Source organism: Amphibalanus amphitrite, unplaced genomic scaffold (assembly GCF_019059575.1).
Source record: "Amphibalanus amphitrite isolate SeventyFive unplaced genomic scaffold, NRLGWU_Aamphi_draft 000058F_arrow, whole genome shotgun sequence".
In the NCBI taxonomy this organism is placed as follows: Eukaryota; Metazoa; Arthropoda; class Thecostraca; order Balanomorpha; family Balanidae; genus Amphibalanus; species Amphibalanus amphitrite.
Genome location: NW_024881554.1, coordinates 226,977 through 240,288, shown reverse-complemented (window position 1 = coordinate 240,288; position 13,312 = coordinate 226,977). Strand labels below are relative to the sequence as shown.

The 13,312-nt window shown below is 54.8% G+C and overlaps 1 protein-coding gene across 1 annotated transcript; it reads left to right on the top strand.

The window, feature by feature from the left end:
* The first annotated feature begins 1,072 nt into the window (after positions 1 to 1,072).
* On the top strand, positions 1,073 to 10,382 carry LOC122378340 (zinc finger protein 358-like). Its single transcript, XM_043359298.1, has 2 exons — positions 1,073 to 1,253; positions 7,698 to 10,382. The coding sequence occupies exon 2, from the start codon at positions 7,698 to 7,700 to the stop codon at positions 9,648 to 9,650; it is 1,953 nt and encodes a 650-aa protein (XP_043215233.1). The 5' UTR covers positions 1,073 to 1,253; the 3' UTR covers positions 9,651 to 10,382.
* The last annotated feature ends 2,930 nt before the right edge of the window (positions 10,383 to 13,312 follow it).

Here is a 13,312-nt window from a genome sequence, read left to right as displayed (position 1 = left end):
CTTTCACAGTCACTATGCCTCATGTTGTGCTGTGTCTCTATATATAAACTGTGGCGAGATGTTTAGCATTAACCATCTAGCCCCTCCGCACTCCAGTTTGGCCACATGGCACCTGAAAGCGATGTGTGTTTTCGCTGTGTGTGCTTCCGATGAATCATCATAGGAGGGGAGCGAGATGGTAAGAATTTGCCATGTGGCCACCGTGCATGTCGTATGGTTTGGCCTTGGTTTGATAGTGACATGGTGTGGCAATGGCCATCTAGCCCCTCCGCATTGCAGTTTGCCTTTAGGCCACTGACCGCTGCCCCGTGCAATCTAGCCTTTGGGCCAGATCGCTGCCCCATGCGACCTAGCCTTTATAGACCGCTGCCCCATGCGATCTAGCCAGCCGCATCAGCATGGCTAGTCATAACTACGTCACAAGTCACAACCATTTCTAAAATCGACCTTTTCCTAGCCATCTGGCCCCTCCCCATTGCAGTTGGTCCAATGTCGCTGACATTAATTGACGATAAGTACCCGACCTTGGAGAGTGGAGTGGTGCGCTGCGCGACTGAGTTGCCCCTCCTCTCCTACCCCACTTGGCGTGCAGTCGGTTTTCCTGATTCCTTCCTAACTACTTCCGGTCAACATTCACTATTCCCGCATACCCTCGTAACATATCTGGTTTTATGCCGCACTTGGCTAAAAAATCATACCTAGCATAAAAACAATATAACCGAATACAATTATTCATCATTAGCAATGGCATAACAGCCATGATCGACATTGTCATATGAAACGTCGTTTTGATCGTCGTTCTATTTTTCCGTGTGCTGCATTAGCTTAGCACTATCGGTGTGAGTGTCCATCTAACCCGTCCGCGGCATTACCGCATTCTCATGAGCCCGCCGCTCTATCCTATCGCTCCGTCTCCGACTCTCCCTCCCTCTGCGGGTGATGACACCGTCCAGCCCAGCCAGACACCCCCCCCCCCCCGCCCCCGCCGCCGAGGGGGGGAGGCGGAGTCGGCGGCCGGCGCGGCACGTGGGGCGCCACATCGGCTCGGCAGGCCCATGTTGCAGAGTCAGTTGCAGAGAGGTGGCGCTGGCGGACGGACGGTGCAGCGCGCGGCTCGCCGGCCGCCCCACAGCAGTGCGCTCTAGTCGAGCAGTGACGGAGTGGTGAAAGGAGACTGAGTGGATCAGCGAGGCCGCTCCACGGCCAGCCAAGCAGCAATCACGGGAGGACTAACGCTTATCAACGCGGCTGAGGTGAGCGAAAAACCGGTATTGGATTATGGATTTTCGCCATCCATGGATGTGTGCGGTGGGTCATGGACGGACGCCATGAGTGTGTTTCTTTGTCTGGGTTTTTGGGTGTGTATCACCTCGCTGAAGGGTGGTTGGCGGTTCTTGGTGTAGTGCTGTTGCATGGAATCCTTGGAGAGAGCGTTGGTCGGAAGAGATAGCGAAATAGGTCATGGATCCCGTCTGCCGCCGCCGCCGCCGCCCCCGCCCGACGGCGCGGAACGCGGACGGCGGTCGGCGGCGAAAATGGCGGACCGGCTGACCCCGAGTGGCGCGGTGGGTGCGCCGCTGCACGTCTCACGCACACGGCGCACCGCTTTTGGAGGCCGCGCCGGGAACGGCCTAACTGAGAACAGGACGTGGCTGGGATTGGGTAAAAAGAAAACAGGGAAGAGTAAAAAAATAGCAGTTTTTTACGACTGCCATCAGTTGGTGCAGATTAGGTGCAGATTTGATGGAGATTTGGTCAAATTAGGTATCTTAAACGTTTTCGGTTTGGGTTGCACAGATGCTTATAGACCCTATTGTTCAAATTTTCAGACATTATTTTCGATTAAAATTTAAAACACTGAAACAACTTCACGATATGAAGTTATCTGTTGTAAGTGATTTGCTGCAGGTTTGGTCAAGTAAGGTGGATTCGCCAGATAGTCCGTCGTAAAAACGGCTGATGTGAGAGCTTATGCTTGTTTTGGAGGAACAAAGCTACAACAAAGTCGGAACCTTCAACAAGAAATCAAATCACAAACTTGTTTTGTCAATTTAGTTAGGTAATTTGTGTTCCTCTGTTTTAGGCTTGCTAATACCTTTCTCATCTTACAAAAAAAAAAGATAATACAGTGCATATTTTCATTGGCTTGTGATTTCAGTCTGTAAAACCATATTTTACGATACGTCTAAAAATAGGTATTAGTGAAGAAAAATCAAACCACAAGGCTGAAACAAAGCAAGAGGCTTCCATGTATGGGGCTAAGTCTCTGAACACTGCTTCATGGCACTACCATAAGTGTAAGCATGCTGTGGCGGCCGTGGCGCCAAAATCTGATCTTGGTCACGCTATGATACATAAATAGAAATGGGAGTGGGCTGAGTCGTGACGCTGTTCGTACACTTTTCCTTTTCGTTGCGCTACCTGCAAATAAATAAAAACAATCCGTTGAACTACATTCTTTTTCGCGCCAATGTGTTCAGTATATATTTTTGTCACACATAATATGTTAATCTAATATAGTTAACTCTCATGGTAGTAAAACTAAGCCATAACAAAGTAAATAACTCTTAACATGGGCCATATCTCGGCATCAAAACGTGTCTAATCCATCAACATTATGTTTCCGCTCATGGTCATTCGAGACAGCTTTTACGGCAGCCTCAGCACCACGGGGTCTGCTACACGAGCGTTATAAACCTGTTTAAACCCCGGGCTTATCTGGTTCAGCGAACATGTTTCGGCTCACGACGTCATGCAGACATCTTCACGGGGTCATCGGCTGATGACCCGTGCACGGACGCGCCGTGCAGACCAGTGCAGACTGTTTGCAACACAAAGACAGTCGGCTGCAGGCCGAGCGGCGGCGGCGGCGGCTCCGTCAGACCCCCGGGACATGGGGCCAGACACCGGAGCGGCGACCCAGATGTCCGGTCGCGGTGGTGCAGTACTCGTAGTACGGTACCTACTCGCGTAGTGTTTGTATGATGCTTGTGCGTTGCTTGCGTATGTTTCTCATGCGGTACTCATTCGGTACTGTGCGATATTTGTATGACACTCGAACGATCACGGTGTATTAACTATTAAGGCATTTGATGCTCAAACTGAACTTGTGTTGCACTCGTGTCGTGTGTTGCTTTCATGGCGCTCCACCGATTCTCTAAGCTACACTGTCGGGCTCCTCAAGAAGACTCAATCACGACCAGCTCACGGATATGGTGTCATGTCCAGAAGTTCCCGCTGGGTCGGTCACGACTTTGCGAGATGCCCGTCACGGATGACCGCTCCGGTACCGTGAGGCTCCACCATGAGCCTCTTCCCCACTCCCCAGCGATACAGAGAACCACCCTTTCCCGGCGGCAGCAGCTGAATTCCCGGTGCAGGCCGCAGACGGCTGGGAGTGGTGCGGTATACCAATAAATAAACCAACCTACCCCAAAGTCATGCAGCCGCAGCGCCGCATGACATCAGGGCTTCTACGAACCTTAGCGAGTTTGGCATGCGGACAGCCGCCGTTCGTTCTCTGTTACCTTCCTGGCCCAACAGGAAAATTAATGCCCCTCAAGAGGCGGTCCGTGTCGTGCCCGTCGCGTTTGTCTGTATACAAGGCGCCGCGACTGGTGTAGGGTGATGGTGATATCACACCGGCCCCAACCGTGCATTGGCAGACGGGAACGCCATGACCTCACGGCACGGGGCCGACAAACCGCAACATAGCCGGTGCTTCTGCGCACCTAAAGACCTCGATGTGGAGGCGTCCTGGAATGAATATGGAGTCGAACTGGAACGCCCGATGCGTATCCAGAATACCATGACGTCTTTGAAGCGAATGTTGATGTGCAATCAAAGACATTCCGTGGTGCGGCTGAGTTGCTCCTGCACGCCACTCTGATCGGAGCGCATGTTCGTACGCCGCCCTCGTCATGCAAACATGACGCATGACGCCGTTCGCGATGCGGTCCGCACTGCGCAAAGTCGGTCACGACTGCGCAGTACGCACCGCGGCGCGGTGAGGTGCACTGCACCCACCCCTCCCACGGCCAGCCTGGCACGCTGTGCGCTCCCGTGGTGGAGTTCCGAGACCACTGACGGCCCGCGGCCGCACTGAGAAGTGGGCCTCTTTCATCGAACCCCTCAGTGGTCGACCATGACCACCGGCCATTGAGAAACATTACGATCGGGGTCGTTCCGCGAACTATAAGGTAGCCTCGGCTGTTGGTAGCGTCTGGTTGCAAAGGTTGCCCTAGTCGAACGGCTGTATGGCGCTATCCAGGCGTAAAGGCGATTCCACGCCTGTATTTTTACGACCAGCTGGTGTTACAGCCGTGGAACCGACAACGTCACAGCGAGGGGCGCTTCACCAGGTGTGCGGCGTAGCTTAGAACGCATAGGCCTATAAATCACAGAATGGCTCAGCACTACTGCGACCGAGCAGATACCGATACCTGGAGCTGAATGGTGCGCACCAGTGTTAGGCGAAACTGGGGGCTCTCGCGTTGTGTAACCTCATGCATGTATTCCCAGGGTAACTCGTATAAGACGGGAGACTTGAGCGCTGAGTTCACAAGGAAGGCATTCGGTTACGGTTTTGTGACTGAGCGTCAGTACATGAATCCGTGTCGGCTGTTAAATATGGAACATTGGTTAGCACGCTAGTCTGTGACAACAAAAGAAAGTCCGCATACTGGTCAGGCAAGGCCGCAGAACGCGAAGCTACTGCCACTCCTGTGAACATTTTGGAGCGTCCTTGATACCGTCCGCTCGCGTGTGTTCCACATCGGTAGCATGCAGACGAGTTGCGTCACCGCCAACAGTCAGAGCCAGTAGGTATTTCGGTCGGTAAACGGCAGGTCACCGGGTGGTCGTCTGCCGAAGATAGCTCTCCCAGCGGCCGGCGAGAAATAACCTAATGTGCATCTGTCTGGTGCCCTCACGGGACCGTGCTTAGCATTAAGTGGCTGGACGGCCCGGTTATAAACGTTGACTGGCGGTGCGCAGCAGCGTAGGATCGATCGGAAAATGTCTACTGCTCCGACGAGCGCTGTCAGACTCCGCTCCCGTTCTAATTCCGACCTAACTCCTGGCCTAACTCCCGACTTAACTCCCGGCCTAACTCTGTCAGTTTTAGCTCCACCTCGGTGTCAACTGGCACGGCCTTAGTCAGAGCCTGAAGCTCGACTGACCCGCCGACTTTGTCTGAGTCTCTGTCGCCGCCACTGCGCCGTCCGCAGCGCCGATGAAGCATGCGTGCCGTTATTTTCCTTCAGCCGTCGCCGCTCGCCGCCGGCCGGCGGCGGTGGCGCGCGGCAGCCATAGTGGCGCAGCGGCGACCAATCGCGGCGCGGCGCTGCGCCGACTCCGCCCCGGCACAAAAACAGGCTACGACGGCTCCGCGGTCGATAGCAGTGAGGCCAAGATACATACGGGCTCTGGGGAGGGAAACGGGAGACGAGAGAGGAGGGACGCAGTGGTGGTCGCGGCGAGCGAATGGCGGAGATGGCTGGGTGGAGGGGAGGACAGAACCTGAGGAACGGGGAGGGGCGGAAAGGAGGCGAACAAAAAAGCGATAAGGGAAAGAAAAGGAAAAAACTGGGGAACGGGCCCCAGTAGTAGTTGAAAACTGGCCAGAGAAACAGTGATTGGCTGGGCACTGGGCAGACAAACTAAAACAGATGGGCGGGGCGCCATGGGCGATAAAGCAATGGATCAATTTGCTTAGTGCTCGAGAGGAAGAGAGATAGGCCGAGGTTTATCAGTGAGGGACTTCCCGCCGCCCTCAGCAGTTCCTGCACCCAGCGACCCCCCTATCACCGTCACTGTCGCCGTGTTGTGCGGTGGGCGGCGGAGCAGGCGACGGCTTTGTCCGGGGCCTGCCAGGGGAGCCGTTATCGCCTGGCCGGCTGCCGGCTGCGTGGGCCCTCCAGTCGAGCCCTCAGCCGCGCCGAGTCGTGCTAAAATAGCCGACCGCCATGAGTTGGCAGCTGGTGTCAGCTGCGACTGGCCTGCGCCGCGCGCTGGAGTGTCTCAGAATGCGGCTGAGCTTCTTCCACCATTGCCTTGCAGTCTGTTAGAGCTAAAATGTCCTCTCCGACCGACATTTTCCAGACACGGTAGAGGAACCATTTCGCCTGTCTACTACACCCGTGTAGTACACCAGGCACCGTCGTCACACAATGGCCCATCGGACCCAGCCACTCATTCATGGCACAACAAATAACTGTTGCCCAAATGAGCGTTAACGTCACCCGAACATTGCCGACTATATCCATGACGCTCTGTGGGCCATTACAATTGTTGATGGCGTGCAGCGTTGCAAAGGCGGCGTCCTGGGGCCCATCTGAAGGTGGTACAAAGCTGGTCGGAGGTCGGTCGATCCGCCGACCCGGGGCTCCGTGCGCCGTGCAGTTTGGCCGGCCGCAGACGTTATAAATCGTCTACTGCACTGTGACGTCATAATGGCCCGGGAGCGGCCAACGATGCCGTGGGCCCCTTGTGTTTATAACCCGACTATCCACCCCAGGTCAGGAGAAACTGAGCGTGCAAAGTCGAGCACTGCGACAGAATGGGATTTATGGTGTCTTATCGGCACTGTAGTCAACATGACACGTCAGCAGTGGTTGGTGACGTCACAATTCCTGACCTGGGCCCAGGACTGGCCTGGTGTATCTCTCCCGAGTTCCAGCGTCCTGTTTGCCCTTGGGTCGCCTAACTTTGCAGCTATCTTTGAGCGGCTGGACGCTGCCGCCGCGGCGGTGATGCCGTGCCCGTTTTTAGCAGCCGGGCGGCGGGCAGAGGGGTGAGGGCGACCGGCAGAGGGGTGGAGACCGCCGCCGTCATGGCCGTCAGTGACGGGCGCATTTAGCGAGGTCAACGCCGCCGCTGCCGACGCCGTCCGATGAGACAAGGGCGCACTCAGGACACGCAGCGCGGGAGGGCAACGGGAGCGCGTACAATATAAAACGGCTGTAGGGATGGTTGTAAATAAGACACTTCTTAGGATAGAAACGATCAGTTATCTTTTTTCTGTATCCAGATTGAAAGCGTCCTGTGCATGACGATTGATATTACTTGCATAATGCATGTCAGCAAGCCGCAATTATTTCCATGGTGGTTGAGGCGTGAGTCGAGAGAAATTTGAGACCCGAGGCGTGCGTTCAGTATTTGATAAATGAAAGGAATTAGTTGCAAACAGAGAAATGTGCTTGTCGGATGCCAGGAGACATTTGGGTTTTCCTGTTAAATTCACATTTGGGCTTAGCTTATCAGTTTCAGGGGTCAGGACTAGGAGGTCCAAACGTGTCGATATTTTCTACTAACACAGCATTAGAGGAAACAGTGCAGTTGTTTATACAAAATGCTCGAAGCATGACTCGTTCTAAAAGGAGCGAATATATTCGGCGGAGGAGGCTGTCGACTCGTGACCCTGAAAAGCGGCCCACGCCTCTAGTTCCTGCACGGTCACCTCTAGACCACTCAGTTGCCATGACTTGCACCGCACCAATCTTTCCAGAGCGGGTTAAAAATAGCATTGGGAAATATGCGATCCTCGCTGTTCCCCGTGCATAAGTACCTGGTTGTCCGCGTAATTGCCATATAAAATTAATACGATCTCATATTTAAGTCCGGTGCGTTGAACTCGCCAACTGACGCCGCCGGTTGCTCGTCCCGCCTCACTCACGGCCCTGTCCCTCTGTCCGCAGATGAGCGCCCCGCTGCCCAAGAAGCGGCTGTACGGCCGATGTCGGCGCCAGCCCAGTGTGGACGGCAGCGACTCGGAGCTGACCCAGGCCACCGACCTGTCGGCCGGCTCCGAGGGCGAGGGACGCGTCACGCCGCCGTCGCCGCCGTCGCCGCGCTCGCCCGTCTCGCCGGTGGCGGCGGCGGTGACCCCGACCCCGGCCGACTTCCGGTACTCGCTGTACCCGACCTCCGTGGCGGCGCCGACCGACGTGCTGGCTCACATGCGCCGGCTGGAGCCTCCGGCCGAGGCCGGCTCGCCGCAGCTCGCCTCGCCGGCGCCCGGAGACTGGGACGACGACTCGCTGGATGCCAGTGACGAGGAGCCCGTGCCACCCGAGCTAGCCAACCGCGAGCCGCCGCTCACCTGCGGCGTTTGCGGCAAGGAGTTCCCGATCCCGGCGCGCCTGCTGCGGCACCAGCGCATCCACACCGGAGAGAAGCCCTTCCGCTGCGAGTACTGCGGCAAGACGTTCTCCGTGAAGGAGAACCTGAACGTGCACCGGCGCATTCACACCAAGGAGCGGCCCTACAAGTGTGAGGTGTGCGGACGAGCGTTCGAGCACTCGGGAAAGCTGAATCGTCACCTGCGCATCCACACGGGCGAGCGGCCGCACAAGTGCACCGTTTGCAGCAAGGCGTTCGTACAGTCGGGCCAGCTCGTCATCCACATGCGCGCTCACACAGGAGAGAAACCCTACGGCTGTCAGACGTGTGGCAAGGCCTTCACATGCAGCAAACAGCTCAAGGTGCACCGGCGCACCCACACTGGCGAAAAACCCTACACTTGCAACATCTGCGGGAAGAGCTTCGGCTACAACCACGTCCTGAAGACGCACAAGAATTCGCACTACGGCCAGCGGATGTACAAGTGTACCATCTGCAGCGCCACATTCCCGCAGCGGAAGGCGCTGGAGCAGCACCTCACCGAGCACAACAACGCCGGCAAGCAGCTGTCGCGGCCCTCGCTGGTCTCCCAGGAGGCGGTGCGCCGCTCGGCGTCCCCACCGGACCCTGTGGACGCGCCACCGGCCAAGCGGCCGGCCACCGCCGCTGCCGCGGCCGGCGCGGCGTTCGCGCTCGGTCCGTCCTACCTGGCGGCGGTATCGAGCGCGGCGAGCGGTCTCCGTCCGCTGGCCACGCTGCCGCACTGGTACGCCTACAGCACGGCGCCGGCGGCGGCGTACCGCGGGGCCGCGCCGCAGGCCGCGCCCGGCGTGGTGGCGCCGCACCCGCTGCGTTACTGCTGGGTGCCGGCGGCCGGCGGGTACCCGGCGCCCGCGCCGCCGGCGCCGGCACCCCGAGTCCGGCACGGCAGCACCGGCCTGCCGTCGGGCTCATCCACCGAGAGCCGCGACTCGCCGCCGGCTCCCGGCTCTCCGCCCGTCTCCCGAGTCAGCACCCCGGAGCGCAGTCCCCCGCCGGTGTCGGCGAGCCTGACGCGCGCGCCGCCGCAGCTGACACCGCTGGAGGCGCACCACCCGCACCACCAGCCGCACCACCCGCCGCACCACCAGCCGCACCCACCGCCGCAGCCCATCACTGACGCCTTCACCAGCAAGGTGACGTTCATCCTGACGAATCTGATCGGCGCCGAGGGTCTGCAGCGGCTCGGCTACCCCGAGTGCGGCATCGGCGAGGTACTGGAGCGCGCGCTGCTCTTCTGCTCAGAGATGCCGTGCACAGACGCCGGCGTCAGTCGCCAGGAGCAGCTCAAGTGCAACATGCGTACCCTGCTGCTGTGGTGCATCCCCGACCAGGAGCAGTGGCGCACCTACGGCTGGAAGAACAAGAGTATCGAGGAGATTGTTGATCAGTTTTATGGCGAGTGTAGCAGAGACGCCGCCGGTAGGCAGGGCGGCGGTCTGAAGCCGGGCGCTCCCGGGCCCCTGGCCACCTCCCTGCACGCCCTGTAGAGGCCGGCGGGGTACCCGGGCGCCGTCCGAGCGTCTGGCCATATCTGCCCAACTCCATAACGAAGCCATAGCGCGGCCGGGGCGGACAGGCAGTTTGCCGATAGATCTCCTGTGTGAATGTCGATGTGTTTCTTTGCACTCTGCGGTGTCTCTCGATGGGCCAACGATTGCAGACGGAGGGAGGGGGACGTGGGCAGAGTCCCCGGATGGTAAGGTCAGAGCGGGTTAGCTAGCTGAGTCTGTGATCGCCCACTGCCCCTATTGGTTGAGTCCCGCGCTGTGTTGTTGGGCCCGGCGCCCGCTGCTGTACAGACAGAGATAGTCGCTCGGTCTAGGGCCGGTGTTGTGTATAGAACGCGTTAGCTAGAGCTGGTCTCCTACAGGTCATGTCGTGTTGTGCTGTGCTGTTTGTCGCCGATATCGGTGAGACTTTCGGAATAACGGGTGAGAACTACTGCACGGGTGAGCGACTGTGAGCTTTACCGGGCGCCGGCCGCGGTGGCGCCCCTTGTAGATGGCGTTGTGAGCGCTGGCGGAGGGCAGGGCGAGGTGGGGATTGGGGACGGTGCTCCGACTGGTTTGGAGAGGCACTGCCAGCGACTGGATCGCGATGTCGACTGTATGTAGCGCCCCAGTGGCCAGGCTGACTATTTTGTAACCCTACCTGTCGTGAATGGTACTGCGATTGACACGTTATCTTGCACACTATAAATATATTGCGTTATATGATGACGACCGACTTTGACCTCCGCAGAGCTGGGATTATAAGCGACGAGCTTGGAAGTCGAGAGAAAGCAAGGGATGAAAACGATGTGAAGTGAAAAAAACACGTATTTTACTTTCACCGGGGCCGGACGGATAGCTCAGATTAATGATATTGTTCGAAGCAAGGGACACCTGACATCCTGATACATTCTGACCGGTTCTATGCTCAAATTTCAATGACAGACGTAACAAAAGCGCGTGCCGTGCAATAATCTGCAATCTCGGTTCCAGCTCCGACCACTCAGACAACAAAATACGTTGGAATTCTACGAGGTTTTGACAAGCCTCTATAAGGTCTTATACCATTACCTAAAATGAAAAACGGCGAAGACCTTCTTCGAGTGAAATAAAAATGTACGCAATAAAAGGAAGAATTTCTATCTTTAGATATGAGGGTGAATGGCATGAACTTCGCATGGGCAATAACAATCACAAACGGAGCCATTCGACGCTAACAAAAGTTTGCACGTAAAGCGAACTTACTGCGTACTTAGTGGAAAAGCCGTCTATTTACGTTACACCGAACCGCAGGCACGCAGCACGTGCAGTGCATATTGCGCAGTTTGTGCGGGTTCACAGGGTCCGTGCTCGTGACGTGGCGAGGCGAGGACATTGGTATTTCCACCCCCTAAAAGTCTCCGAATATAAAAAACTATTAAATTAAATGCTATCTTATCAGCGCCTTTCTATATCTTTTCTGTGCTTCTCAGCAAAAATGTCAGCTTCGGGTTTAGTCAGGTCGCCTGACCACTTAATGTAGTAATCTCACTTCAGAACATACCCAACCCATGCACCCATGCACTGAATGAATTCTTTGAAGATTTGAGCGATTGGTAAGATTGACCGGTTTCGGATGGTAAATTTCATGGATAAAACGTGTCACCCATGCGATCATTTTCGGGACCTCGACTCGGGTCAACCACGTATAGGTATGCAATCTCCCACTCTCGGTCAGTGTGATATAAATCAACTTTTTTTTGTTTACACGAGTCATTTCAAACACCCGCAAACATCATAAATTAGGCCTGGCAAAGCACAACACTTTATAAATAAATCGTTCAAACTTGTACAAGATGATACTTCTTTTATGCATGTTCACTGCTATTTAATGGTGATTTGAAGATGCAAAAGCTACCTAAAGCGTATGCTACATATTTAGGCTATTATCAATTTTACGTCCCGCCCTGAACTTTCATCAGGCTGTTGCCCATGTTGTGAGAATGCCACTGTCTCCAGCGTTCCATGAACCGATATGGGATCGACGTGATCGTGATAAAAAAAAAAAAACGGTGGGTTAGCGTCCCTTATGTCGGCTTACATGGTGTCAGGAGCCGACTCAACACCTCGAATATCTCCAAATAGCTTGTAGTCTGTTATTTGTGTACCGCGATTTGTGTGCACTGCATCCACACAAAACAAGAAAAATACTCCTTGCAGCAACCGGTTCATTCAACCTCCACCTGACCTATCGCGAGGTGAAATCTAGTAATTTAGAACAATAAGGACATGCCTACGTCAACCGCATGGTCAGCACGACCGGTCGATAATAGAGATCTTATTAACTTCCCGAAGTTAAAACGTAAGTAAATGAAGACCTCAAACTTTATCAACACATTTTTTTTTTTTGTCTACAATCATTTCGTTGTGGAAGAAAAATGCTTGCTTTATCTAACACATGATTCATGCTTTCTATGCCTATAATGGTTACTCCATGCTCCATATTCCTGTCCATCCGTACTCGTACATAGATACATAGTGCATGCACTTATGGAACGTGTATCTACTGGGCGATCTTTTAACTCGTTTAATACAATGTTCAGGCTGTCTGTATGCCTAATGATGCAATTTCCCATGGCAAGTCTGAACAAAAAAAGTGTCATGCATATTTTATCTTTCTTGTCGTTTCCATTGGCATTGTTTATCTCATTCAGGACAAAATAAAAGCAAAATAATCAACAATGAAGAATATAACTTTCTTCAATGAAGTCAATAAGTTTCAATGAAGTTAATTGCAATAAGAGTTCCGAGTTAATAATAGCCTTTTTTTCTCATAACTAAAGTAAGCCAAATACAAATGTACGCTAAAAAAACGTTTCAAGCCATTCAATTAACGAAGAAGCGCAACATCTATAGTTCCGTGCCTGCATTTACCTCATGCCTGATCTGATCCTCTACAGCAGTGTGGCATTTCAGGATAATTAAAGAAATTAAACTGTTGTGATATCCATAACATAGCCCACATCACGAACTCACAATATGTCTGCGAGATGTTATATGTACCAAGGGATATGCTTAGGTAGCAGTAGCACCGCATGAGTAGGAACAGCTTTTGGAGGCAGCTCTCTAGTCTCTCGTCTTTAATTGGGACCACAGTCGGGGCTTATCAGCAGCTCGGTCGATGTCTGATCAAGCGGTGACAACTTTATCGTCAGCCACGACAGACAGCATACCACGGACGGACAAAGCGAGCCTTTCCCAAGGCAGCAGCTACTAACGACGCGTGTAACACTCCACAGAACAGCCAACCCTGGAAATCGGCACGACTTCACCAGACAGTACCGACGCGATCCAGACGATAGTGTTATTTTTACCGTGCATACAGACGAACCTGGTGGGTGCAGGCGGTGCGATTAGGGATTGTCTGGGTCGCCGGGTAAAGTCGCCAGACTTGCAGCGTACCGAATGGCCTCGTATGGACGAAGCCGTGAGGTAGGCGGCCTCCGAAGCGACCGGTCACAGCGATCAGCCATTGGACTTCCCGCACTGAACAGACATGATTGGGGGTGACGGAGTGCTGCTTAAGAGCTGGCTGACACGACGGGGGATTTCACTTCGGTGTCACACAGATGTCCACGGCGCGTGGTTGGCTGTCTGAGCTTTTGATGAGCCGAAACTAG

Bases quoted from the DNA above. Each gene is read 5' to 3' on its own strand.
- LOC122378340 (XM_043359298.1), top strand. From the start codon at position 7,698: ATGAGCGCCCCGCTGCCCAAGAAGCGGCTGTACGGCCGATGTCGGCGC.